The sequence below is a fragment of the Paroedura picta genome, chromosome 14 (genome assembly GCF_049243985.1).
Source record: "Paroedura picta isolate Pp20150507F chromosome 14, Ppicta_v3.0, whole genome shotgun sequence".
In the NCBI taxonomy this organism is placed as follows: domain Eukaryota; kingdom Metazoa; phylum Chordata; class Lepidosauria; order Squamata; family Gekkonidae; genus Paroedura; species Paroedura picta.
The window spans coordinates 9,694,691-9,721,669 of NC_135382.1; the positions used below are offsets into that span (position 1 = coordinate 9,694,691).

Below are 26,979 nucleotides of genomic sequence, written 5' to 3' on the forward strand. Positions count from 1 at the left end.
TCTGCCTTTTAAATACATTATGCATTTTCCCGTGAATCACAAGGCAACTGCTTGAGAGAGGACTGGCTGAAGTGCATTCATTTAAACTGGTGATAATGAAATAAGAACCCGTCTCTGATGGACACGTGATCTAAGCATCTCTGATGGACAGAACTGTGATATCAAACTGGGGGAAGTGCTGCAGGATGTGTGTGTGTGTGTTTGTGTCTGCAGTACAAATTTCAAAATGAATTATTGCCCTGACCTAGACAGCTCAGATCTCAGAAACTAACAATGGTCGGCCCTGATATGTATTTGGATGGGAGACGATCAAGAAATATCAGGGTGATGATACCTAGACAGGCAACGGCAAACCACCTCTGAGTGTTTCTCGCTTTGACTTGATGGCAAAAAAACAAACCCCAAAAAGAGAGTTATTTGGAATCCTTTTAGTACTGGTCCAGGCTTACCCTAGAAAAGAAAGGAAACACTGCTGCCTGAAATTACATGCAAGAAACTGGCACACCACCAGAAATCAGAGTGCTTCTCAAGCGCTCATTGACAGAATGCCTTCTACAGCAACAAGTATGAGAGCAGATGCTTGGCCTGACTACTAAATTGGAGTCCTGCCAGTCACAGATCCAGATTATGTTATTAAAGGGACTGTAATTATTGTGGTAAAGATGGCTCTAACCCAGAAAGAGGCATCATCAAGCTCCAAACTCACCACTCGTGTTTCTTTTCTAAATCTGAAAAGTCAATGACATCATCCAAAACATATTACAAAATTCATAACCAAACCTGTACCTGAATCATCCAGGGGGGCTTAACATCTCAATCACTGGCCTTTAAATGCTTATTGCCTTCTGCACACAGCATATTAACTTTAACCACCTGCATAGTATTTTGTCTTTCGATTGAAGGAAAGTAGGGAATAATTTATGCTAATAAATTGCAGACCAGTCCTCTCAAAGCTGACACTGGAGAACACAAGACACATAACTGTGGAGCAGGCTGTAGAGAGGAGGGGATACTCAGTGAAATGGCCTCCTGTTCTTATTGGCCAGCATTGCTCCCATCAGGGCAGGGGATGGTAGGGATATTTCACCCAGCTCCCCACCACTACTACGGGCTACAAGACTTTTTGTCCTTTTGAGGGTCCTGGGACATCCAGATTTTCAGATGTTTCAGGGATTGCTCAGTAAAAGGGGGATAGGAAAAGTGTGTATAGGTACATTGATGGATCCAAGCCTTGCTATTTAGCACAACTGAGTCTACACAAACTGGGCATTACTATGAATAGGCTGCATCTTTGGCTACATCTAGTGATAATCATATTCCACTTGGAATTGTCACAGAAGAACTGGTACCAGTTCAACTTTGCAGCTTAACTGGTAAGCGCACACACAAGGTACTTAACTACCAGAAGGGCCCGCAAATCCTGTGACACTTGACTTAGACAAGTAATTAAGAACTCTAGGTCCCAAATTCCACCGTACCTCTTGTCTCCAAGCCTCAGAGCAGCCACAAATTGTCCTTTGTTTTTAAAATCTTTTAAAATACAGTTTAGCCTATTCCTTCCTCCAGGCAGCCCAGAGTAGCCTTCCTCATAATTCTGCTGCTCTATTTTGTCCTCAAGACATCCTTGGCTGATTGACCATTCAGTGAGACCTCTCAGGTTTATGTCTCACATCCATGTACCCCCAAATAATATAGAAAAATAGAATTGGAAGGGGCCATAACAGACCTTCTAGTCCAACTCCCTACTCAATGCTGGATCAGTCTAAAGCATCCATGATAGGTATCTGTCCAGCCACTGCTTAAAGATCCCTGGGGGGGAGGGGAGCTCACCATCTCCTTAGGCAGTGTGTTCCACTGCTAAACTACTCTATGAAATTTCCCCCCTTGATATCCACTCTACATGTAGTTTAAAGCCATTGTCACAGAAGAACTGGTACCAATCCTCTGCGGCCAACAGAAGCGGAGGATACAGGAAAAGCCAGGATTTTGACATTTAAGCATCCTTGGTTGGTTCCAGCCAGCTTTTTCAATAAATCTTCCCCAATTATCCTCTGTAGTACATCAGAAGCAGCCTGGAAAGAAAAAAATGGCCCCAGACAAGAGCCACACCCCCGAGGCCTGTCCAGCCCTGCCTCCACAAAGGAGGGATGGAGAAGGGTCCTGTCAGCCCCACCTCTTGGTCAGCTTGATTGGGTGCCTCCTGCAGCCCTCCCTGCCAGGCCAAGCAAGGGCTATCTGCATGCTCTGCAGGGCTGAATGCACTAAGGCATGGCTGAACTACTACATTTCGTGTGATTCAACAAAGTCTTTCTAGCGACTTTTAGCTACATTAAAAAAAAAACACTAGACATATATTATGCAAGAAGGTACCTCTTTCAGCTGTGCTGAAGAAATAAGATTATCTTTGTACGAGTCATCTGCACAACTGCAAGACTTGGCCTCCTCTTCTTGTGGCTCCACAACATTGCAATTCATTTGGGAGCTTTCCCCCGCCCTCGGGTCTTGCAGTTCGTTCCTGCTGCACTCCAAGCAAGAATTCTCATTTTCCGACAGCAACACTCCAGATGACTCTTCCTGGGAATCTAGAGACGTCTGGGCACTCTTTTCCATCCCACACTTTTTTAACCTCGGAAGGAACTTCCCAGACTCAAGCTCTGACTTGCCGTAATAATGTCCTTCCTTTTCTGCATCCTCTTCCAGTGGCTTGAGATCTGCTTGTGGATCGTCAAACACTTCCGCTGGAGGGGGGGCAGCACCGTTCCCCTCATCTTTCTCCGATTCAAAGTCAGACTCGCTTCCACCACATGGAGAAAGTTCAGAGGCAGAAATTGGGCGGAAGTGAGTTCTTGGAGAAATCCGTATCGCTCTGTACTGCGTCCTTCCAGCACCACATATTCGAGGATGGAAAACTTCTCTATCAGAGCCAGAGCAAAGGATAGATTTGGGTTTAAAGCAAGGGCTGAAGGATGCAATCCCTTCTGGTTCAAATGTACATTCTACATGAAGGACTTGTGAAAATGGATTATTCAAGTCAAAGGAAGAGAATGAGTATTCAACACCAGACTCCTCACCTTGAAAATTACCACAAGCTTCTAACAAGTCTTCATGGAAGATAAACGAAAAGCCCCTATTTAATCCGTGATCACCACACTTCAACGGCTCGCTCTGTTCAAACGATAGCAGTGGTCTCCATAACTGTCTGTGGCCAGGGGCAAAGCTGTGTCCTGGGGTCATAAAGACATCTGTACCAGCTATTGTAACTACATCGGATGCTGCACACTGCAATAAATTGCCTTTTGGGTGACTGGGTGGCACCACTGCCCACTCATCATCGCTGTTGAACGTTTTCAACTCCCCATAGACTCCACCAAGAATAAAGGAACTCTCTTTATCTGGGTTCACGTCCCACGGTTTGGAGGGTGTAGTATAATCGCCACAATCTACTTTTGATACACGGTTTGAAGCAAAAGCTCTTTTCTCCAAGTTCTCTTTCTGACCTTCCCAAAGATGATATTCTGATCTCTGCACAGCTTTATTCAGATCCTGAAGAACTTCTTCCTTTGCTTCATTATTTAAGCAGCAGCAATAATTATTTACATCAGCTGAAAATAACTCCTCTTCTATGCCATCTATTTCCACAATTGCTGCAGAACTTCTGTCTGACACATTTGTCCAAATGTCTTTAATAACCCCTGAGCCATAGTCATCTTCATGTGGACTGCTGTCACTACACGCCTGTGTAGGTTCATATTCTTTGCCTTCAAATTTTTGTTCTAACTGTATTCCACAAATAGATTCTAGTTTAGATTTTTTTGTAAAAATTAAGGTGGGCATTTCTCCTAAAGGTCTAGCCTGTTCCTGGCAGGTTTCCTCTTGCAAAAAATTTATAACTTCTTCATCTACATAACTTGAGGATGCTCTAGGAACTACATAATTAACATCATCCGAATTAAACTGAGGGGATTCTTCAAATGGAATATTTAAAGTTTCATTGTCTGAACGTGTTTCTTCAGAGTATGACCATGGACTACAAGTTCTTGTTGATAGATTAGAACAGTGTTCATTTTCATCAAAGGCACTATTTTTGGTCCATATTAACAATCTAGACTGTGTTTTCCCAAACATACCAACATTGCTACTAGAATCTGTATTTTCATTTCCCAAACTGAGTTTTTCGAAAGGAAATGGTAAGACAGAATTACTGCATTGCACTTCAAACACTGAAAAAGAATTTAAACCAGACCCTTCATTAGTATCTGAAAACAGCTCTTGATTGCCTGCTAGCATGTGTGAATTAAGCATTGTGCTGTCTAAGGGAGGGGAAAGCCTAACAGGAGAATCTCCTCCAAAGCTCTCCCCATCGGCATCACCAGAGCTAGAAGATGAACAGCACTCCCAAAATTGAGCTAAATTACTAAGATCTTGCAAGAACCACCCTTCAGCACCAACAGAGGTGGCTGAGTCTGCCCATATTGCACTTTCCCCTTGCAACTCCATCCCATCAAACACTATGCAACATTCTGCCTCAAAATTAGCCCCCTCTTTACTCTTCTGCCGAATCATATTCAAAATCCGACTCTCTCCTTGCATCTTGCCTGAGGCACCAGAATCCAACATGGATTGGTCAATATCCACTTCATAGAAGTGTGTTAGTTCTGACAGATGAACACCATCTGAGTGTGCGTCGTCCTCTGGTTGAGAACACATTGAGGTCCTAGTGAGGCCAATGTCCTCATTTAGAACTGCAGGCATTTCCACAAAATGGCCATCGATGAAAGTACCTGCCGCGAGGTATGTTTTATTAATATTATTGTTGCTAATGCAAAGACCTTGCACTGATTCAGCCAGTCCTTCTACAGCCTCGGATGTTCTCTCACACGCATCTTGCCTGCTGCTGCGGTAGGTGGTCTCAAGCTTACTTTTCCTACTCTGGGGAAGAAAATATTCGGTTATTGGCTCAGTATACCACAAGGGCTCTTCTTTATATTCTTTTTCATTTCTGCTATCAAAATATAGCTCTCTTCCCTCATAGTTCCCAACATCTTTCCTTCCAGTTTCTTTGAATGGCCTTTTGCCCCTTTTACACAGTTGTTTGAGAGATCCATTGCTGCTGCTGCTGCTGCTGCTGCCGCCACCGTGAAATTTTCTTTCGGTCTTCTCACTAGCTTTTACCAAGTGCCTGCTTGGCCCATTTCGTCCTTTTTTGCTCCGAACCTCCCTTGTTTTATGCCTCACTTTAACACATTTGGTGGTGGCTTTGAATGCAGCTTGGTTGCCGCTAGAGTTGGAACCTCCTTCACTAGAGCCAGAAGACCAAGATCGAGGACGCATCTTCCCCTCGGATTTATGTCGGACTTGCTTCTTGTATAAAGTGGGTTTCTCTTCGACAGCACTGCTTCCAAACTGGTTCTCTTTTTCATCCTTATCTTTCTTCAGTGAGGCTCTCTCGTGCACATCAGCTGGTCCTTTGTTGCTGTTTCTTTCTTTAGATACTTCATTTTCACTAATGCAGTCCTTGGGAGATGATGATGTATCCGTGCTAGTTGGAGGGGCAGTAGAAGAAGAGGAGGAGCTAGAGTAAGAACAAATTTTGGATTTATTCCATACAGTCATAATTTCTTGCAGGCAAACTGGTTTCTTGGAAAGAGGTGGAAATGCTTCATAGTACCTGAAAAGAGACAAGAAATTCCATACGTTTATATTGATACATGGCCAGTAAAAAAGATTACATATTATTATGAAGAAGAAGACTTGGTTTTTATACCCTGCTTTTCACTACCCAAAGGAACCTCAAAGTGGCTTACAATCACCTTCCTCTTCCCACAACTGACACCCCAACAGGTAGGTGGGGCTACTGAGAGAGCTCTGGCAGAACTGTTCCGTGAGACCTGCTCTAACAGGACTGTGACTCTCCCAGGTTTACCCAGCTGGCTGCATGTGGAGGAGGAGTGGGGAATCAAACCCAATTCTCCAGATTAGAGGCCACTGCTCTTAATCATGCCACCAAGCTGGCTCCTAGCACTGTTGTAGTTAATGCAGCATTGTTTCAGTGCTTGAGATGGGAAATACCCAATACGAAGTTCTAGCAGGACTGGGACTAGCCCAAAGTTACCCAGTCGGTTGCATGTTGAGGAGTGAGAAATCAAACCCGCATCTCCAGATGAGAGGGCCCCTGCTCTTAACCACTACACCAAACTGGCTCTCATTATACTTATCTCTTCTAATTCTACTTTGTTCAAAGAGCCACAGATACAATAATTTTAATGGTCACTGGCTACTTAGCAATAATTCTGTTTTGTGCTATGAACACCCTTGCCTGCTGATCTCAAAGTATTCTATTTCCTCTTCCAAAAAGATAAAATGCTGCCTACTTTTTAAATGGATTACAAAAAGCATATTTAATGAATTCTAATTCTAATTCTAATTTTAATAATATACAACTAACTAACAAACTTTTTGGCAACATTACTGATATGAGAAAAACACTGCCCCAATGATGTAAGGGCATGCAATGTTTCAACCAGTGTAATTAAGAGCAGGGATGGCCAAATTAACTGTCCATGGAGTGCAATTACTATGAGTCCTGCCAGCACCATGCATGAACATCTGGATAGCCACAGTTTGGCCACCCTTACTCTAGATCAGGGGTAGTCAAACTGCGGCCCTCCAGATGTCCATGGACTACAATTCCCAGGAGCCCCTGCCAGCATTCGCTGGCAGGGGCTCCTGGGAATTGTAGTCCATGGACATCTGGAGGGCTGCAGTTTGACTACCCCAGCTCTAGATGGACTAAATCCGCTTGTCCTAGAAGAGTGACGCTGGCTTTTCAGAGCAGGTTAGGAAGTTGGGGGTGTTCATGAGCCCTGCCTCGCTATTTGAAAAGCAGCAGAAAAAGAGTCCTGTATCACCTCACAGGCATATGAGATTTGTGGCAGGACAGAAGCTTCTGTGAGTCCCTTTTGTGCATCAGGGTTCATGAGCACCCCCAAGCTCTTAAAAAGCCTATGGTGCTTCATCTAGGACTAGTGGATTCCGTCCATCTAGAACAGCCTTTCTCAATCTTTTTACGGTTGAGAAACCCCTGAAACAGGCTTCAAGAAACCCCACGTGGCGCAATCATGCAGAATACAGTTGGGAAGCAGAGCTGTGGACACGCCCAGCCCCTCCAGGCCCATCACTGACCAATTTGGGAGGGGGAGGCAGGTCAACATGATCATATATAATCATATCACTCAATAAATGTTTAACAAATTTTAAAAATATGTTAAATTAATTAACCCTCATCCATTTGGGAAACCCTTCCAAGGCTATCAAGAAACCCCAGAGTTTCATGAGACCCAGGTTGAGAAAGCCTGATCTAGGATATCAATTGGGGTTGGGCATTTCAGCCACCAAAGCAGCCATTCCAGTGGCCTCATGTATATCTTAAAGAATATGGGTGAAAGGAGGAGAGTTGGCTTTTATATCCCATTTTCCTCTACCCTAAGGAGTCTTAAAGCAGCTTACAATCTTCTTCCCATTCCTTGTTCCAGACACCTTGTGAGGTACATCAGGCTGAGAGAGTTCTGGGGGAACTGTGACTGGCCTAAGGTTACCCAGCAAGCTTCATGGGGAAGAGTGGGAAATCCAGGTCACTGCTCTTAATCACTAGACCACAGAACAGTGTGACATCCCACAAGATAAATTCCACTCGGTTGATTCTGCACTTGCAGTGGAGACGCCACTTCCAGTCAGACATAAAACAGTAAAAACAGTGAAACCACCAAAAGGGCTATAATGCCCTTAATACCAACTACATCTCCTAGCCAATGGATAAGAATGGTGTTGTCAACTGCATCAAAGACTGCTGGGAGGCCCATCAACGGAGAAGGTTATTCCCTGTCCACATTTAAACCAAGATCACCCATCAGTGCAACTAAAGCCATTCTGGTACCAAACCCAGGCCTAAAACAGACTGAAATGTGTCAAGGGCAGATTTGTCATTCAGGAAATCCTGGAGCTGTTCTGCCACCACACCCTAGACAAGGAAGAGTGGAGCCTGGCCTGTCATCAGCCACCTCATCCCTAACCAATAAAAGGTTTCTGAGATCAAATCTGTTTATCAAACCTGTCTTTCAAGGTAGTAACAATAAAGTGTCGTCTTTTCAAAGCAGCCCTGGATCATACATCAAAGTGTGCATAGGTATATGTAAACAGAAAGCAAACAGGACATTTTACTGTAACAAAGGAGGAGACGTACATTTCCACTTGATCCTTTGCCGCAGGAGATAAATCAGCTTCAGGAGGCAAAGGGCCCTCAAGTTTCTTGTGAATCTTCTCTTCTGTTTTAGAATAAGATAATCACCTGAAAACACAGCCTCAGACTTTCATTTCCCCCTTGCACTTATATATCTTCTTACTATACACAAAAGCATTCATCATCCTACAGAACTGAATCTACAATAATACAACCCCACGATTCAGTGACTCCTAAAGATTCATAGGTTCTTGCAACCATTAAAAATGCTGGATTTACAAACAAAGCTTTGGTATCACCAGCTTTTAGTAGCATACTATTCTTTTCATTTGGAGACAAGCAAGACAGAGAGTTAACGGATTTAAAAGGAGTGGCCCAAAAGGAAGTTTCCCTGGCCTTGACCAGGGACAGGGCCTTTTCGGTAGAAAGAACTCCTGGGAGAAATGAGGGGCCCCGACGGAGTTTTCTCAGTTCTGCAGGGCTTGCAAGACAGAGCTCCTCTGCCAAGTCTTTGGTTGAAGCCAGGGCGAGTTAGATCTGGGCCCCTCGTTGGCTAGACAAGTCATCAGGCACCCCTGGAATTGCCCTGGAGGCACTGTGCCATCATAGAGTCTGTTATATCGGGGGGGGGGGGGCACTGACCCGAAGTCTAATATCTGAAGCCACTTCGTCTAAAATGAGTTCTCACCTTGTTTACTCTGGAGATCCTTCAATCTGCAGCAGAGCTCTTCCACTAAAGTCTCAATCCCAGAGCTCTGTAGAATAACAATGAATAATGGGCATATTATTCAACAGCATGCTAATTTACTCATTATCTTTTCAAGTGTTTAAAGAGATCCACAAGCATTATTCAGCCTGCACAAATACTGTATGGTATATCAATATTATCCCCGCCCTACGGATTCCTGTGGGGAAACTGAAGATGGATACCAAGTAAATGGTAGCTTGCTCTGGTTTGAGGCGATACTTGTAGTGCAGGCTTCCCTTTGCTCAAGCCGACTATCTTAGTCATTATGCTACACCAGGTTGCATTCCATTCATAATTATATCAATTTGCAAAGTGAAAAATAGTTGTTGGCAATCTCTTTAAGGCTCTTATTGTGATACAGAAAACTATACAAGATATCAAGATAAAAGCACAGAAGCAAATATTTGCAGAAGAACAGCAGTTTTGTTGCTCTCCTCCTTGAAACCAGATGATGTAGGTACGCTGCAATCTTTGAAACCTTCCATACACCAAAATTATAGTTAGGTGTCTCAACCACCCCCCAATCTAATTCTAATTAATAGTAGGAAACATGGAGAAGGATTTTTTCACTCCCCTCCCCAGGCTCTGCAACCATTTCTAAAGAGGTGAACCTCCCCATGAGCCACTGGGCTGATCCAACATGGCTTCTGGAGTTCTGGTCCTGCTGATGGACCTCCTGATGGCACCTGGGTTTTGGCCACTGCATGACATAGAACGCTGGACTGGATGGGCCACTGGCCTGATCCAACATGGCTTAAATTTATATGCTGTTGGCTAGTGCTTGGGTTGGCAGTTACTGGTCCCAGCTGTATGCAGAGATGAAACTTTAGAAAGCAGATGGGCCCTTCCGTGTAATTCAACAAATCACCCTGTTGCCTTTTGGGTAGCCTGACCAGCCCATCTGCAAGTACACCCTGTATTTCACTGGTCACTTTCAATCCCTGTATCCCCCCAAGACCGTTTACACACTGGAGGTTTCATGCCGGGGTGCAGGCTGGAGTTTTAGCCATGGCAGGTTGGCCCACCTCTTCCTGCACTCACACAGGGGAGCATTTGGTCCGGTGCACCTCATCCGCCCCCGATTTGTGCTCCTGCATGAGAGCTGGGGGAGTGAAGTTCCCAGTGCGTAAATGGTCCAAGACTCTATTTGTATGCAGTTTTTCCCTCTGCCACCTGTAACGATTGGTGGCTATGAAAAAGTTGAAGGAGCTAATGTACTGGTCTCCTGATGATGTTGCGAGCGTCTCTAATATCTGATTGACTGGGTTGGGTACAGCCCTGAGAAGCGTTTGTGGGAACCCACATATCAGAATCTTGCACCTGCACTGCTGGAAGCCTTTCATCACGCATATCTACACAAGCCAGGAGCCCAGGGTATAGAGGAGGGGGGCTTTGAGTGGGGAGGATAGTACCATGAGTTGGCCCTTAGCACAGGAGGTCTCCTCGGGAGACAAGGAATCTGGCTCTTTCAGTTTGGATCCAAGTGTAATCAGCAAACATTCTGAAGTATAGTCTCTGGAGAGAGATTCTACATAAGGTTCATCTCCTGATAACGAACCTCCCACACCTGAGCCATCAGCAGGTCAGAAAAAGAAGTATCCATCTCACCTGAATCATGCACACCATTGGAGCAAAGACAGCAGGAAAGACAATAACTTAAAGAGAAAATAGGTACTGTTTGTCTACAAGCTTGCTATCTCAGGGAATTGGAAGAAGGGAGATCTTCGGAGGATGAGGGCTGAATACAGAGACCCAGTTGATGGAAGTAATTCCAGGATCTGGACTTAGGAATTGCCTATATAAGTGGTTTGCAAAAGCAGGTCAATGTAGGTGCAACATGTGTGAATAATGTTTCACCTTTGCACAGAACCCACACGGCATACTCCAAAACCCTGACCTTCACCTGTTGGACTGCTTCTGGACCACACCTTGACCCTCTGTCTTCTTCAATGTTCAGCCCAGCCTCTGACTACGTCCCTAATTGCTGCCCATTTATTTTTATTATGCTTCTGACTGCTGCTTGCCTTGTCCTTGGACTGAAGCCCTGGCTCTAAACCGTTGTTCCGTAGCTATTCCTACTAAGTAGCAAACTGAAACTGAACAGAATATCAACACGTTTCCAAGATGCAATAAAGCATCACCAGCATTCCTGCCAACTACTAAATATAACAAATTCAAATCCATTAATCAAATAATATTTTTATGTCTTTCATTACAAACAGCAAACTGGCATATCTCAAGAGTCTCGAAACTAGACAAACTGTGGTGTGACAAAAATCTTGTGCACAAGTTTCCCTTGACGCTGATACAGAACCTTTTCTTCAAGTGTAGGAGCTCAGAGTTATACAAGGCACTGTCTACTTGCAAGAGCTTGCAACTCACTGCAATGGGAAACCCAATCAACAGCTGGAGTTCCAACCACGGGCTTCTCCCAGTGTAAGTGTTGGAGAATTCTTATGGTGACTCAAGAGGACCATGTCTCCCCTCAGTGACTCATAGGTGGAAAAGACAAGAGGAAGAAGGGGAGCACCTTTTGCACTGATCAACTCTGGAGCCTTCTGTGGCTGGCTCGCATGGTTTGCATGTGGGACTGCATAAAAGCCATGACAATAAAGCAGGCAACTGCAGCTGGCTGCTTGAATTCGGGGTACCCGTGGTAAGGGGGCAGGTGAGCTTTTAAATATTTATATCCTGTACGGCCAACTTAGTTGGAGGGCTTTATCTGTTCTTTCAAAGGACTGAAATTGATTTATATTGTTTGTAGCTTGTTATAGCAATTTGTTATTCAAATACAAAAATATGTCCACCTAGTTCCTCCTATCCATAAAATGGAGATACCATTTGCCTGTAATGATAGCTTAAATATCATGATGATGCACCATGACACCAAGTGTTTACATCTGTCGCAATACATACAGATTTGCACAATAAGACTTAGATCTACCACTCCCTGAAGCAGTGGTGGTTAAAAATGTAAGAGAAGTTTTACAAGCCATATGACATGTCCAGGTAAGGTTCTGTGTACACATCAGCATTATTTTTGCCATGATTTTCCCTTAACAGACTATACATTCATTTTGAAATGTTAGAATTTTTGAGACCGAAAACTGCATATAGAAAAGCACAATGAAGAAATAAAGATCTAGGATACATTTTACTCAAGCAGATCCCATTGCTCGTTCCACCCTAATTTTCCAGTCCAAAACTGGGTTTGGCAAAATTTATAGAAAGCTTCCTAGATGTGTTACATTATACTGATAATTACAGACGTTATTACTTCAAACTGTTATGCTGGAGAAACAGTAGGATTTCAAAGAATTAATCTGCTATTGCAAAAGGACGACACCAACTCTGAAATTACCATTATCTGAAGGAATAAAGTTAATAGGTCAACAAAACGCACGTGAACATCATATTTCAATAACAGTCATAACATATCAGTAACCGTTCTAACAATAAATATAATTTTAGCAGATTACTATAGTTAATTCATTGAACAATTTCAATAGAACAACCCCTAGGATGGTCAGGATCCATCAGGTTATGGAGAGTATGGCTTAAGGGGGACCACCAGATGTTTTTGGTCAGATGTTTCGAAGTCAGATTAACCTCAATCAAATGCCTGGTGGAGGAGCTCCCTTTTGGAGGCCCTGTGGAATTCTGAGAGTTCGACCAGATCTCGTTCCACCAGGTGGGGGCCAGTACAGAGAAGGCTCTGGTCCTTGTTGAGGTCCAACGTACTTCTTTGGGGCCAGGGATTTCAGTATGTTTAGTTGTTGTGGTAATAAGGACACACAAATTTTCAAAAATATATTACGAAGTGGGTGCATGATTTAAAGTTACTTAATCCCTGACCTGGATAACACAGGCTGGTCCGGCCTTGTCAGATCTCGGAACATAATTAGGGTTGGCCCTAGCCAATACTTGGATGGGAGGTCACTAAGGAAGCTCAGGGTTGCTACACATAGGCAGGCAATGGCAAACCACCTCTGAAGGTCTCTTGCCCTAAAAACCCTAGATGTAGATGGTAACCATAAATTGACAGTGACTTGACGGGGGGGGGAGGGGGGGGAGTGATTTATTCATTTAACCTAAATTGCAGAGTGTAATGTCTTGTTCTATGTTTCCCAAAACATTCCAAGTAAACTGCCTTGGGCCATATGGAAAGGGCGGTATAAAAAGATCTAATAAAATAAATAAATAAACACAAAACAGTAAATAAAGGTAAAGGTATCCCCTGTGCAAGCACCGAGTCATATCTGACCCTTGGGGTGACGCCCTCCAGCGTTTTCATGGCAGACTCAATATGGGGTGGTTTGCCAGTGCCTTCCCCAGTCATTACCGTTTACCCCCCAGCAGTAAGCTGGGTACTCATTTTACCGACCTCGGAAGGATGGAAGGCTGAGTCAACCTTGAGCCGGCTGCTGGGATTGAACTCCCAACCTCATGGGCAAAGCTTTCAGACGGCTGCCTTACCACTCTGCGCCACAAGAGGCTCTTTTACAGTAAATACCAAAATGTAAAACATACTAAAACATAAAACAGTCTTTTGTTGACCACTATCATTTTTATCTACCCCAGGAAAAAAAATTAAACACATCAAAAACGGTTGTGTTGGTTCTTACTTCATCGGAAGCAGAGCGAAGACACTGAACAGCAGCCTGTTTTTTCATTTCTTCTAGTGTTAGATCAGAGCATTTTTTCTTACTCTTTCCCCATTTCTTGTAAGCTCCTTTTTCCCAGCCCAGGAAGATGTCATTCTCCTAAAAGGGGGGGGGGGGGAATGAGGCAAAGAGTATTAAAAATAGCTAGAATATTTTACTGGAGATCACTTTTAAGAGGATGATGATGATTTATCGTATGGCAGAGTTACACACAGGAAGCATATATTGTAATATAAAGTAAGTAGTAAAAGAAAAGGAACAATTTTATTGCATATGACCCAAAACACACAAGAATAAAATACATTCAACAGAGCTCAAAACGGTATACCACTGTAAAACACTACTGTAAAACACTATATATGTACAGCATACAATATACTCAACAATCTTTTATGTAACATACCGTATTTGCCGGCGTATACGACGACTGGGCGTATAAGACGACCCCCCAACATTTCCACTCAAAATATAGAGTTTGTTACATTACATCACAGTACTATGGGCCACTATGGGCAGCTATGTCTATCCCAACTGAAGTGCACCCGGCGTCTAGGACGACCCCCCAACTTGGAGGCATGTTTTTCAGGGGGGAAAAGTAGTCTTATACGCCAGCAAATACTGTACATAAAACGTATAAAAGCTATCTTAAGTATCCACATTTGACAAAATACGATTGGCTCTTACTGTTTTTACTGCCCTAGCAAACAGAGACAGTCTGAGATCTTAGAAACAATATCTGAACCCAGTCTACAAACTTGGCCCTAAGTTACAAATACAGATGGCATTTGAGGATGTAATGTGGTAAATCCTCCACAGTCCACAAATACAAAATCATTCATTCTTTGGTGTCCTGTTTTACCAGCCTAACTGGATGGTGGTTGGTGTGGTTTCGGAGCGCAGTGCTATAAGGGCACTTAAATTATTATTTGAGATCGCAGCTAGGTAAGATGATCTACAATTAGCATTTTTAAATAACTTGAACCACACTGCAGATTGACTTTGTAGAAATAAAGAAATTAAATTAAATTAAAAATCCAGTCTCTCAACTGGGAATTATTAGCATGGGAATCTAACAGGTAAGTAAGTATTCAGATGGGTACAGCAGTTATAGAGACAGACTGGACAGTATTCAAGACTTTTCCAATGCTATGTGAGGCAATGAATAAAAACTATAGGAAGGAGAATCATCTTGAGCAGAATGGTGGAATCAAGACTCATCTCCATATCAACTCTCCTATGTTCCCTTTCCTGCTGCATTCAAACATTTCACCCATGTTCTCTTTTGACACATCCTGCTATCCACCCATAATTCAAACTCCATTCTCTCTTACTGCTGAGGCCTTGGCTTGTAAACTCCAATATCTACCTTAATCAGAGAGCCAGCTTGGTGTAGTGGAGTACGGACTTCTAATCTGGCGAGCTGGGTTTGATTCCCCACTCCTCCTCCACATGGAACCAGCTGGGTGACATTGGGCTCGCCACAGCACACATATAGCTGATCTGACCAAGCAGTAATCTCAGGACTCCCTCAGCCTCACCTTCCTCACAGGGAAAGGGAAAGCAATTGTAAGCTGCTTTGAGACTCCTTCTGGTAGAGAAAAGTGGCCTATAAGAACCAACACTTCTTCTTAACCTCCTATAATCCAACTTCTCCTCTGTGCTGGAATAAGCCTGTTGAAATTATAATTCTGACTGCCAGATCTAAAGCTCTGCACCATGCCCTTTTCCTCTCTGCTGTTTTTGATATAGGTGACATCTCTAATCTTCATGACTACCTCTACTACGTCTTTCTGACACACTATTCTCATTTGGCTCTCCCCAGAACTATGCGTTCAATGTTTTGCCTGAAATAAAGCTTCCTCTTAGCTGTCTTCCTCATATGAATGTACAAGCCTGTGTTGAATCAGACCAACTGTCCATCTAGCATCCTACATCCAGCGGCCACCCAGATCTCTTCAGAATGGAAGCAGGGCATGGAAGCAAAGGCCCCCAAACATGAGTATGCAGTTTTACACAGAGTAACACAGAGTGTGAACACAGAGGTTCCTTTTAGCTACTGGTGGACTTGTCTCCCATGAACTTGTTTAATCCCTTCTGAAAGTTGACCAAACTCACTGCTACATCTTGTGGTAGGTAGGGAATTCTATCAATTAATAACACTTTGAATAAGGAAGTATTTCCCTTTTGTCTGTCCTGATTCTACTGCCCACTACATTACATGCTCTAGTACTAGTATTACTAGAGAGGGAGCCGTTTCTTAAGATGTGATTCTTGGTCCCCAGCTGTTCTGTCTACAAGTCACCTCCACAAGCCATTTCAAAAAATCCCATGAATTTCTGTACTACCTATATGCTGATGAAGCCCGACCAAGACTTGTTTCACTGCTGTACCAAATATATCATCCAAGAACAAAGTGTTCATTGTTCCTCCAAAACCGCTCCCTCCTTAACTATACCCACTGACCGCTAACCCTGCAAAATGAGCAAGAATATCCTGCTTTAACTTTTTATAAGTGTGGCAAAGACTGAGGAAATAGTTTCAGAGGGTAGCTGTGTTGGTCTACAGTAGAAGAGCCAGTAGGCCCTTTGAAACCTGTCAGCGCTTTTTCTATCCTGTCCGAACTCCCACAATTCCACAGGGCCTGCAAAAAGCAGCTCCTCCACCAGGCATTTGCCTGAGACTGACCACAGGTCCCCCTCAGACATTCCCTCTATGGCCTGAACCCGTCTGGCCTCTCTAAGGGCCTTAGCTAAGTTCCTGTTCCTGTTATATTGTTTAAGATTACTGAAATTGTGTTATTTAGTTGTTGTTGTATTTGCTTATGTTATATATTAATTTGTTCCATGTATCCCCCCTTTGTTGTTGCATGTAAACCACACTGAGCCATATGGAAGGGTGGTATAGAAATCAAATAAATAAATAAATAATAAAGATATTCAGGTTATGAGCATTCAAGAGCCAGGGCTCCCCTTGGTCAGATACCAAGAACAAGGAAAAACCTACCTGCTTTTGTTATGCTACTCTCCCAGGTACAATTGTGAAAAGGCACTATTACTCATCATCTCTCTGTTCAAACTGATCCCCACCCACCTTGACTAAGAAAACTTCCACCTTCTCACCGCTCTGCAGAACTCTGCTGCCAGTGTCTAGGATACATAACTCTCCTTCTCAGCTCCTTACGGTCCCATCATCTGCCACAGCCCGTGCAAAATCTTTACATCCTCAAAGCCTTACTTTCATACTTAGTCTCCATACCTACTGCCAGTTAAATGCCTGTTTCTATCATTTCACAGGGCAGCAGAACAGCTGGATTCTAGACCAGTAGCACCTTTGAGACCAACATGATATTCAGGGTGTGAGCTGTCAAAACTCATATGCCAAAAATCTTCTCATCTTTAAAGGTGTTACTGGACTGTAGCAGCTCTACTTCTATAACACATACGGAGTGGGAAGGAACCATCAAGTCCAACCCCTGTTCATTGCGGGACCCAGCCTTTCTCAACGTTTTACCATTGAGAACCTCCTGAAACATTCTTCAGACTTCGAGAAACCCCAGAAGTGGCACAATCCGCAGAGTGTGGTTGGGGACCAGGGCTGTGTACATGCCCACCACAGGCCCCTCCTCTTGCCATCCCCTCCAGGCCCTTCACTGGCCATTTTGGGAGGGGGTGGAGGGGTCGACATGACCATATATGGTCATATCACCCAATAAACGTTTAACAAATTAAATATATTTAAAATTAATTAACCGCGACCCATTCGGGAGACCCTTCCAGGGCCGTCATGAAACCCCAGGTTTTCATAAAACCCTGGCTGAGAAAGCCTACCCTAATCTAAAGCATCCATGACAAATATCTGTCCAGCCACTGCTTGACAACTGCCAGTGAGAAGCTCACCACATCCTTAGGCAGTCGACTCCATTGCGGAATTACTCCTTGAAAAAATTTATCCTGATATCTAGCTGATATCGTTCTACATCAGTGGTTCTCAAGCTGGGGGTTGGGACCCCTTTGGGGGTCGAACGACTCTTTCACAGGGGTTGCAGCAAGGCTAGCGGCTTGGCCAGTGGAGAGGGCACCATCTACACAACAGACTTGTGGAGTAGATCCATCTGTCTGGAGCAGCGGAAAAGAGCAAGATTGGCATGGTGGGACAAGAGGCAGAACTGAACTGAGAAATCCCGGGGAGAAAAACCAATTTATTTCCAATCATGAACAATGGATCTTCACGTCATTGGTCAGTTTTGGTTTAATTTCTGTGAAAGAACAATTGCATAATTTTATAGTTGGGGGTCACCACAACAGGAGGAACTGTATCAAAGGGTTGCAGCATCAGGAAGGTTGAGAACCATTGTTCTACATGTAGTTTAACGCCATTACTGTAGTTCCAGTCCTCTGCTCCCCAACAGGCACCTTTTCTGCCTTCGTCTAAGAGACAGCCTTTCAGATAGTTGAAGAGAGCCATCCTGTCCCCTCTCAGCCTCCTCTTCTCCAGGCTGAACATTCCCAAGTCCCTTGGTCCCCAGGTCCTGGATTATCCTCAGTGCTCTCCTCTGCACCCTCTCCATTTTGTCCACATCCTTTTTAGAGTCAGGCCTCCAGAACTGCACAAAGTACTCTAGGTGGGTTTGACCAATGCTGTATACAACGGGACTATGAGATCTTGTGATTTTAATGTGATGCCCTTGTTGATACAGCCAAAGGCCGCAGTCGCCTTCTTTACCGATCCAGCTCTTCTGTCCTCAGCTGCCCGAAGGTTTGCTGCTTGCAAAGTACTTCTGCTTTACTGCCTGCTGATGCCTGGAACTCTCTTCAACAGCATTTAGGCCGATCCAGAGTTCCAGCTCTGCTGTCCTCAGCTGCCTGAAGGTTTGCTGCTTGCAAAGTACTTCTGCTTTACTGCCTGCTGATGCCTGGAACTCTCTTCAACAGCATTTAGGCTGGGCTCTTTAGCTTGGAGCCTGTCCTCTAAACTTTCCCCATTCAGCTTTTGACTTAACACCTCAGTCCTCATTCCCAAGAGAAAAACTCCCACTCATTAAGCCTTCCCTTTCTATTCTTCCCTGACTCATCGTCCCACTAAAATTGTGCTTTTAAGCTTGCCAGGTCAGGGATCCATTCTTTGTCATGATGAAGATTATCACATATGGTGACAATGCCACGAGTCATGGCAGTGCCAAGGACAGAAGATTTAAAATGCCATGAATCACTAGCCCAAATTGGTCAGCCCCTCCCCATCCATATACCCCCTCACAGAAAAATGACAGCCATTACCCTAGAGATGAAGAATCATGTTAAGAGAGCTTGAAAGAGCCAGCGTGGTGCAGTGGTTAAGAGCAGCAGCTTCTAATCTGGAAAGCCAGGTTAGATTCCCCGCTCCTCCACATGCAGCCAACTGCATGACCTTGGGCTTGCCACAGCACCTAGAGAAAAGTGACATATAAAAACCAACTCTTCTTCTTCCTCTTCCTTGCCATACACTGAACATGAGTCAGCAGTGTGACTCAGTGACAAAAAAGGCAAATGGGATTTTGGGCTGTATCAAACGGAGTATCGTGTCCAGATCACGGGAGGTGATGGTACCGCTTTACTCTGCTCTGGTTCGGCGTCACTTGGAGTACTGTGTTCAATTTTGCGCACCCCAGTTGAAGAGGGATGTTGACAAACTGGAACGTGTCCAGAGGAGGGCAACAAAGATGGTGAGGGGTTTGGAGACCAAGACATATGAAGAAAGGTTGGGGGAGCTTGGTCTGTTTAGCCTAGAGAGAAGACGACTGAGAGGGGATCTGATAAACAACTTCAAGTATTTAAAAGGTTGCCATATGGAGGATGGGACCAGAGGGACAGACCAGAACGAATGGGATGAAATTGATTCAAAAGAAATTCCATCTAAACATCCAGGGAAAGTTCTTGACAGTTAGAACGGTTTGTCAGTGGAACAGGCTTCCTCGGGAGGTGGTGGGTTCTCCATCTTTGGAAATTTTTAAACAGAGGCCAGATAGACATCTGACAGAGAGGCTGATTCTGTGAAGGCAAAGGGGTGGCAGGTTAGAATAGATGAGTGATTGGGATGTGAGTGTACTGCATAGTGTAGGGGATTGGACTAGATGATGCATGAGGTCCCTTCCAACTCTATGATTCTATGAAACCAGGTCCCAAGTTTCCCAGATCATTTTCTTCGATTACTTTGATCCTGGATAAATCAACCTTTTGGGCCCACATCAAAGGGGGCATCTGCACCTTTTGTCCAAAGCCCACTTTTTGCCTACGTGACTTTTTACCACGTATTACCACGTATTTACTAAGGAAAGGGTATTAAAAACCCTTCTTTGGAGCCCTCAGGGTGATCACTTCCCTCTGGTGACGCCCGACTCGGATGCTGGCTTCATTCGTGTTGCTGACCCCCCGTCCTCAGCGCACCCAACTTCTCTGTGCAAGATTGGTAATCTTATGAACCGTGCTGTCCTCTTCCCCAAACTCAGCCATTTCCTACCTTTTTTTTTTCTGCTGTAGGTGTTAGTGTATTTGCTTAGTCTTATTGTATCTACTAGAAAGTAAGCCTGCTGTACATAAAATACACTGGGCACTAGTGGATGGGGAGGAAAAATGTAGTAAAGGGGAGGAGGGATAGGAGTGAGAAAGGAGGGCAAGGGGTGGGTGAGGGGATGGATAGAAAGCAGAAAGAAAGGCAGGGAGAAAGGTAAAAAGGCAGAAAGACAGGAAGGGCCAAAGAGAGCAAGTGAGAGGGAGAGAGAAAGAGGCAGGAAATAGATAATTAGAGGAAGTCAGGAAGGAAGGAAGGAAGGAAGGAAGGAAGGAAGGAAGGAAGGAAGGAAGGAAGGAAGGAAGGAAGGAAGGAAGGAAGGAAGGAAGGAAGGAAGGAAGGAAGGAAGGAAGGAAGGAAGGAAGGAAGGAGGAAGGAAGACAGGCAGGGAGGTAGGTAGGTAGGTGGAATGGGATGGGACAGGGGTGTGTGTGAAGGGTCTGGGGGGGAGTCGTGAGGGGGCAAATCGGGAGCGGGAGTTGGGGGGGAAGAGGTAGAGAAATAGAAGAAGTGAGGAAGGAAGGAAGGAAGGAAGGAAGGAAGGAAGGAAGGAAGGAAGGAAGGAAGGAAGGAAGGAAGGAAGGAAGGAAGATGGGATGGGATGGGATGGGAAAGGGGGGGAAGGAGGGTGATGTGTGAAGGGTCCGCAGGATGGTTGGGGGGGAGTTGCGAGGGGGGGCCAGTTGGGAAGGGGGGTGGCTGGGTAAGATTGTGGGGTAGAGAGGGGAGGGTGTGTAGGTGTTTGGGGTGGGGAAAGTGACTGCCGTTCGGAGAGGGATTTGTGGGGGGGCGGAGGCGAAAGAGGGTGATGGGTGGGTGGCTGGGTGTGTGGAGTGGGTAAATGTGCGGTGGAGGGGAGTGGGAGCTCGGGGACGAATAGTGGGGGGGCAGAAGCGTGCAGTGGCTGGGTGGGTGTCTCAGCGGTTGGGGGCAGGGAAGCAACGGTGGAACGGCGGTGGCAGGTGGGAGGCAGCGGTGGAAGATCAGTGTGTGTGTGTGTGTGCAGGGCAGGGGGGTAGGAAAGCAGCGGCGGAGGAGGGAGTGAAGCGGCGGGGGCAGAGTGTAGTGGGCAGGGGTGGGTAATGAGGTGGGGGGAGGCGAAGGGTCCGGTGGGTGGTGCGTGGTGAGCCCATCGTTCCCAAGGCCACATGGCAGGGTAGAGCGGGCGGCTGCATCTGAAGACGGGCTAGGTTGGGGGGTGGGCGGTTCAGGAGGCAAGCTGACAAGCAGAGGGCCCATTTGGCTGGCGCTTTTTGCCAGCCAACTGGGCACTCCGCATGTCAGTTTGGGGGCAAGGGCCAATCGTTGCCCCCCCCATCCCGGACCTACCCCTCCCACATAGCCCTTAGCGTTTTATTTATTCCGCCCCCACAGAGCAGGGTAAAGGTAGTTCCTCTATATATTTGTGAAACAGCCTCCCCCCACCCTACCCTAGCCTACCAGCTGGCAACACTAGCACTAGTGGAGGAAGGAGTATGGCCAGATCCCACCTGTAACAGGGGTTCTCTCAGCCCCACTCCAGCCTCCCAGCCGTGACAAAAAATCCTGCCCAAGTCATCCTACCCTTCTCTGCTGATCTCACAGAGCAATCCCCTCACATATCTTGGATCCCAGGTTTAGACCTAAGACCAGGCAGATGGGTCAAAGATAGTTCAGACCAGTCCAGTTCTTCTTGCCACCATTGGGCAACACTGGAAACCCTGTCTCTGCGTTCCAGAGGTAACAGCTCCTCCAGGTCTTTTAATCGCCAACAGATGGCGCAAAAGAACAGACTGTCCTCCCTCCACACTCCAATGACTGAGCCAGTTATTAAAGGCAAAGTCCTGCCTCCTCTTAGGCTGCCATTCCATTGGTACCTCTGCTGCCCCGAGCCTTGCAAGACTTTGCGTCAGGAAAGAAGACGCCAAGGAAGCTCCACACCACTGTCCTAAAGATCTACAGTGTCAATGAAGGCGGCAGAAGTCTCACACATCTGGGCTGCATTCTATCCGATGCCTTGGACTTCCAGCTCAAGTCCTCAGTCCCCAGACCGCACTCTGGCACCGCACGACTGGACAGCCAAGAGAACCAGCCCGGGAATACAAGGGGACCACCAGCTCATTCTGCCATCTAGCAGGAACTCCAGGATTTGGTATCATGTAGGGCTAATGGTTCTAGGTGTTAACATTTGCACCACCTGGACACACTTTCCCTGAAGAGTTATAAATCCTCAGTGTAGAAATCCCATGAATAACCTAGCCTCATGAGTCTTTCCCTTTCCATTTTTCAGTGGGTAACCATGTTCTCCATTCCAGATTGCCTCCACTATCCCAACTGTTGACTTACAAACCTATAGTTGCCAGGGATCAAGAAACTTCCCCCAAATGTTTTTTCTCAGACATAGCTGTAGATGCTGCTTCAGGAGTTATCAAGCTGAAGAAAGTGGATGACTCTACCCAGGAAACAAGAAGTTGGAAGAATTTTAATCCTGCATCTCTGATGGAATTACCCATGTCAAAGTTCCTTCCCTTCCCCAAAGCAGAAGCTCCCCCCCAAGCTAAGTGCTAATGTTATTTTCTGATTTTTTCTCAGCCAGAAAAAGATAAATTACACTACCATTAATAAAAAGCTTGGTTTAAGAAAAGAATTACAGTATAGCCTGATTTCAGACAAATCTCGGAACCTAGCCATGATCAGTAAATGGAAAGAAAGATTGTTGATAAAGGCAACAGCAAAGCACCTTTCCTTCTCACTTGCATTGAAAGCCCTTTGCTGGAGTCACTGTAAATCAGCTGTTATGTGACAGCACTTTACATGCACACAATAAAAAGCTTCCCTTTTCAAATCCTGCTCCTGTACTGATGCTTTGGGGGAAAAAAACTATCTTGCAAAGAAGGGAGTCTCTAACAAGTGTTTTCCGAAGTGCCTCTGCAGTGGGCGGGCAGGCGGGCGGGCGGGGGGGGGGGGAGGAGAGAGAGAGAGAGAGAGAGAGAGAGAGAGAGAGAAAGAGAGAGAGAGGGAGAGAGAGAGAGAGAGAGAGAGAGAGAGAGAGAGAGAGAGAGAGAGAGAGAGAGATATTAATTAATTGTTGGACAATGAGGCCACTCCCCTTTGGAATGTGCAGTCATGAATGTTCAGCTGAGGGAGAGCAGCCTGCAATATCCTATTGATACCCTCTACTATTCTCTTATCCTCTCCCATCCAGCCTATGATCCCGATGACTTGGAGGGCCTGACAGAAGGATCGCCAATCACTAAGATGGCCCCTGCTATCTTGAGGCTCGCCAGGGGAATGTGCTTCATTCGTCTTCAGGGTTTTGGCGCACTTTTTTCCCTGTCCGCCTTTCTGTGCTCTGACCAGACACGGGAGGACCTCTGAGGGTGTGCCCGCCGGCCCAGGGAGCTGTTTATTTTCATCTAGTGCGGCTGCTGAGACATCCTCCTCAGAGAGGAATTCCTCGTCTCTCCGTGAAGCCATCAAGCCACCTCCGATGTAGCTGTGTCTCTCCTGTGCTACCAGGGAGATTTGAAGTCTCCGTGGAGAGTTGCAGACTCCAAAAGAAAAAACTCCCTCGGCTGGTAGCTTCAAAATAAAAGGAGAGTAGGAGACAAGCAACAATAAGGTGAAAAAGTAGAGGATGAAAGAGAAAGAGAAAAAGTTAAGAGTTTAGATTAAGTTAAAGTAACCTGCTAGCATAGCGAAAAGCCTTCCTTGGCAAAGGCAGAAAAGAACTAGGACAGAGAGGCACGCCCACACCAGAAACAGGAAGAGGAGAAAAATGTGAGCCTGCCTCCCTGAACCAAGGGATGAAAACACCCAAGATGTCTTCCGCCTCTGGAGGAGAAAGGAGATGATAGCTGCCTTGGCAGAAAAATGTTGCAGGACTGCATAGTGTATTGGAAATAATCACCTTTACACTGGTAAGGCAAGTATTTTCAACAAGATGTAAACTAGGAGCTCATCTCCAGTAAGGAAAGCACATCTGACAATGTAGCCATTCAGAATTCAATAGCAGAGGGAGAACAACTCGGTAAGGAAGGAAAGGTTGGACAATAGGGAAATCTCAAACTATAGTGTCTAAGTAGTGATAAGAACAGACTGTGGAGAAGACCCAAGACTCTCTTAGGATTTTCTTCCAAGCATCACAGAAAAGAGCAAACTGATCTGTGACAAAAGCAGATGTGCTGGTGACTACCCCTAGTCATTGGAATGATCTCTCCCAACAGGGCTGATCCCTAGGAGACCTTGTAGCCCTCTTATTCTTAGACTTTTCTTGATGTCTCCTCCCATTATTGCCCTCTGTACTGAGTTAGTACTGGGGTTGGTATGGGGGTTAGTGCATTGGCTGGCATCTACAGGATGACTGAGACTTCTCTACTCCTTAACATCTTATTGCAAAGCCAACGTTTTGTCCATAAATTATGAAAAATCCGAAATTTTAGTCTTTGGCAGAACCAAGAAAATTAACAAATTGGAAAATCAACGGTTACAAAATTGAGCAGGTACGCACATTCAGGTATCTAGGAATAGCCTTTCATCATTCCCTTAACTAGACACCTCACCTGAAGTAAATTTCCAACTCTTTCAGAAGTAAGGAGGGAGCTGTGACAAAATTTCTCCATAGAAGAGGTGGACAGTACATTCCTCTGGCTACTCAGTTATATCGCACAAAACCCCTGCCACTTCTATGCTATGGCATCACCATCTGGCACCCAGATTGCACGTACAATATAGAACCGCCCCGATAATCGTTTCTGCAGCATTTTCTCAGAGTTCCCAGGTGTGTGTCTGACTCAATGTTATGCCTTGAAACCAGGCTCCCTCAGCTATCCACATAGGTGTGGCTGACAGTTGTGAAATATTAGATCCGAATGCATTATAGCACAGTCTGGTAGTCTAACAGCCCATCTCCTAGTGCAGTGGTCCACAACCTTTCCAAGGCTGCAGACCAGTGGTGGTGGGGAGGGCAGCCGCGCATGCCGCGCATCCGGGGTTGCGCCATGTGTGGCTGCAACACGCATGCGTGGCACTTCCGGGCATGTGCAAAACTGCCACACATTCACGTTTGTGGCCACATATGGCGCAAATGCGCATGTGCAGACCTGTTTCCCTCTCCCCCCCTCTCACAAAACGAAGCTTGCTGGTCTTCAAGCTAATCGGCTGCTTTTGCGGCCGATTTGCTTGCGGCCTGGGAAGTTTCTTACTGCGGGGGGGGGGGCAGGGAGAGGGAGCCGCAGCCCGGTGGTTGGGGAGCACCGTCCTAGTGGACCAAAATCTTTCTTCTTGGCATTTGGAAACAATTTGGGTTGGAAGATGCCCAAAGATCCCGTTCACCATCATTCCTCCCTTTGATCATGCATAGGTTTATGTGAGAAGATCCAATGCAAACTGAGGGGAGGAGGGTGCTTCTAGCAGTGTAAAAAACATGAGAAAGCAAAGAAGTTTCACCTCCATGGCTGGTCTGCTCTTGCTCAGTCTCACCTGTGACTGCACAGAAGCCACAAAGATGAATTTAGGGCTATATGCTTGTTGTGCTCTGGGCTTAGACTGGAAGAAACATACCTCAAACTTGCTTGGTGACGCACAACACAAAATCTACAAGTTTCTACATATTTTGTTTTCAACACGTAGCAAAATACATTAATCAGAATGTGGATTTTTTCAGCTCCTTGAGTCCGAGGCATTTAAAGGGACCTAGATCCCTTTAAAGGGACCTAGATCCTGCACAGAGACCTGAGAGGATCAGCTGGGGTGGCAGGAGTTCCCACCATCCCAGTTGACTGGTATAGCTGAATATTTTTAAACCGCTCCACAGGAGCGGTATAAATAAAAGAGTGAGGCCTGTAGGGGTGGGCACTGTCCAGGATTGGGGGGGGGGGGGTAACGATTGGTCCCTTACCCCGGCTGCGAAGCCAGGAAGCTGGGCCGGGGGGGGGGGGGAGAGGGCTTCGCGGGCGGGAAAGGGCTTCGAGGCCGAGGGAGAGGACTTCGAGCTGAACTATAAGGGTAGCCAAACAGATTCTTTGGCCTGAAAAATACCCAGTAAGGTTTTTTGGGGCTCTGTTTAGCCACATGCACACCATAAGTCTGTTCTGAAAAACATGGTAAAAGTATTGTAAATACATTTGGGGATGATTTGGATTCAGCAGGCCAAACCAATTCTGCACATCTGCAAGATATTCACTGCTATTCCTTAAGAATACCAGACAACTTCAATTCAAACATCACACCAAATCATAGTTAACCTAGGTCTATTTGGATACTAACAAATAACAAAATGAGGACCAGAATGGCTCCATTGGAATGTACTGCAACGATGGCAGTGCTTATTTTTCTGACAAAGAATAGGCTTTAAGAGGAGCTCCAACACATTACCAAGTAAATTCCTTATGAGTCTTTCACCATCATTACTCAGTCAAGCCCTTCATGCTACTTCATCACTGCAAGTGCCTGGGAATATCAAGGAGATGGCTGGGTCCCAGTTGGTGAGAAAAGTCTTCTAGGAACAAACATGTCTACCACCTGAGTAAGGTTGCGTGCCTTGATGGCCGAAGCAGCTGTTCCAGCCCGAAGCAGCCAGTGCTGCGGCCGCCAAAGCACCCAACCCTACACCTGAGCTCTCTGCCCACTTCAGATGTTGAGGAGGGTTTTGACACCATCCTCAGACACTTTAATAGTGAAAGCCTAGGTGAAACCAGCCCATTAGGTCTGTCTCCAAGAGTTTAATTACACCCCCCCCCAGTCCTGTAGAGTTTCAGGGTCCTTGCAAGCCCAAGCTCTACTGGATAACAGTCTGGCCATGACAAAAC

The 26,979-nt window shown here is 45.5% G+C and overlaps 1 protein-coding gene across 3 annotated transcripts in view; it reads right to left on the reverse strand.

The window, feature by feature from the left end:
• KIAA0232 (KIAA0232 ortholog) overlaps nt 1-26,979 on the reverse strand; it is a 56,393-nt gene that overhangs the window by 5,445 nt on the left and 23,969 nt on the right. For all 3 annotated transcript variants that reach the window (XM_077310605.1, XM_077310604.1, XM_077310606.1), the window contains 4 exons: nt 13,610-13,747; nt 8,925-8,991; nt 8,240-8,321; nt 2,371-5,668 (listed from right to left, as the gene is read on the reverse strand). In XM_077310605.1, coding sequence (XP_077166720.1) covers nt 2,371-5,668; nt 8,240-8,321; nt 8,925-8,991; nt 13,610-13,657 — 3,495 coding nt within the window. In that variant the 5' untranslated portion in view covers nt 13,658-13,747. The remainder of the gene's footprint in view (nt 1-2,370; nt 5,669-8,239; nt 8,322-8,924; nt 8,992-13,609; nt 13,748-26,979) is intronic.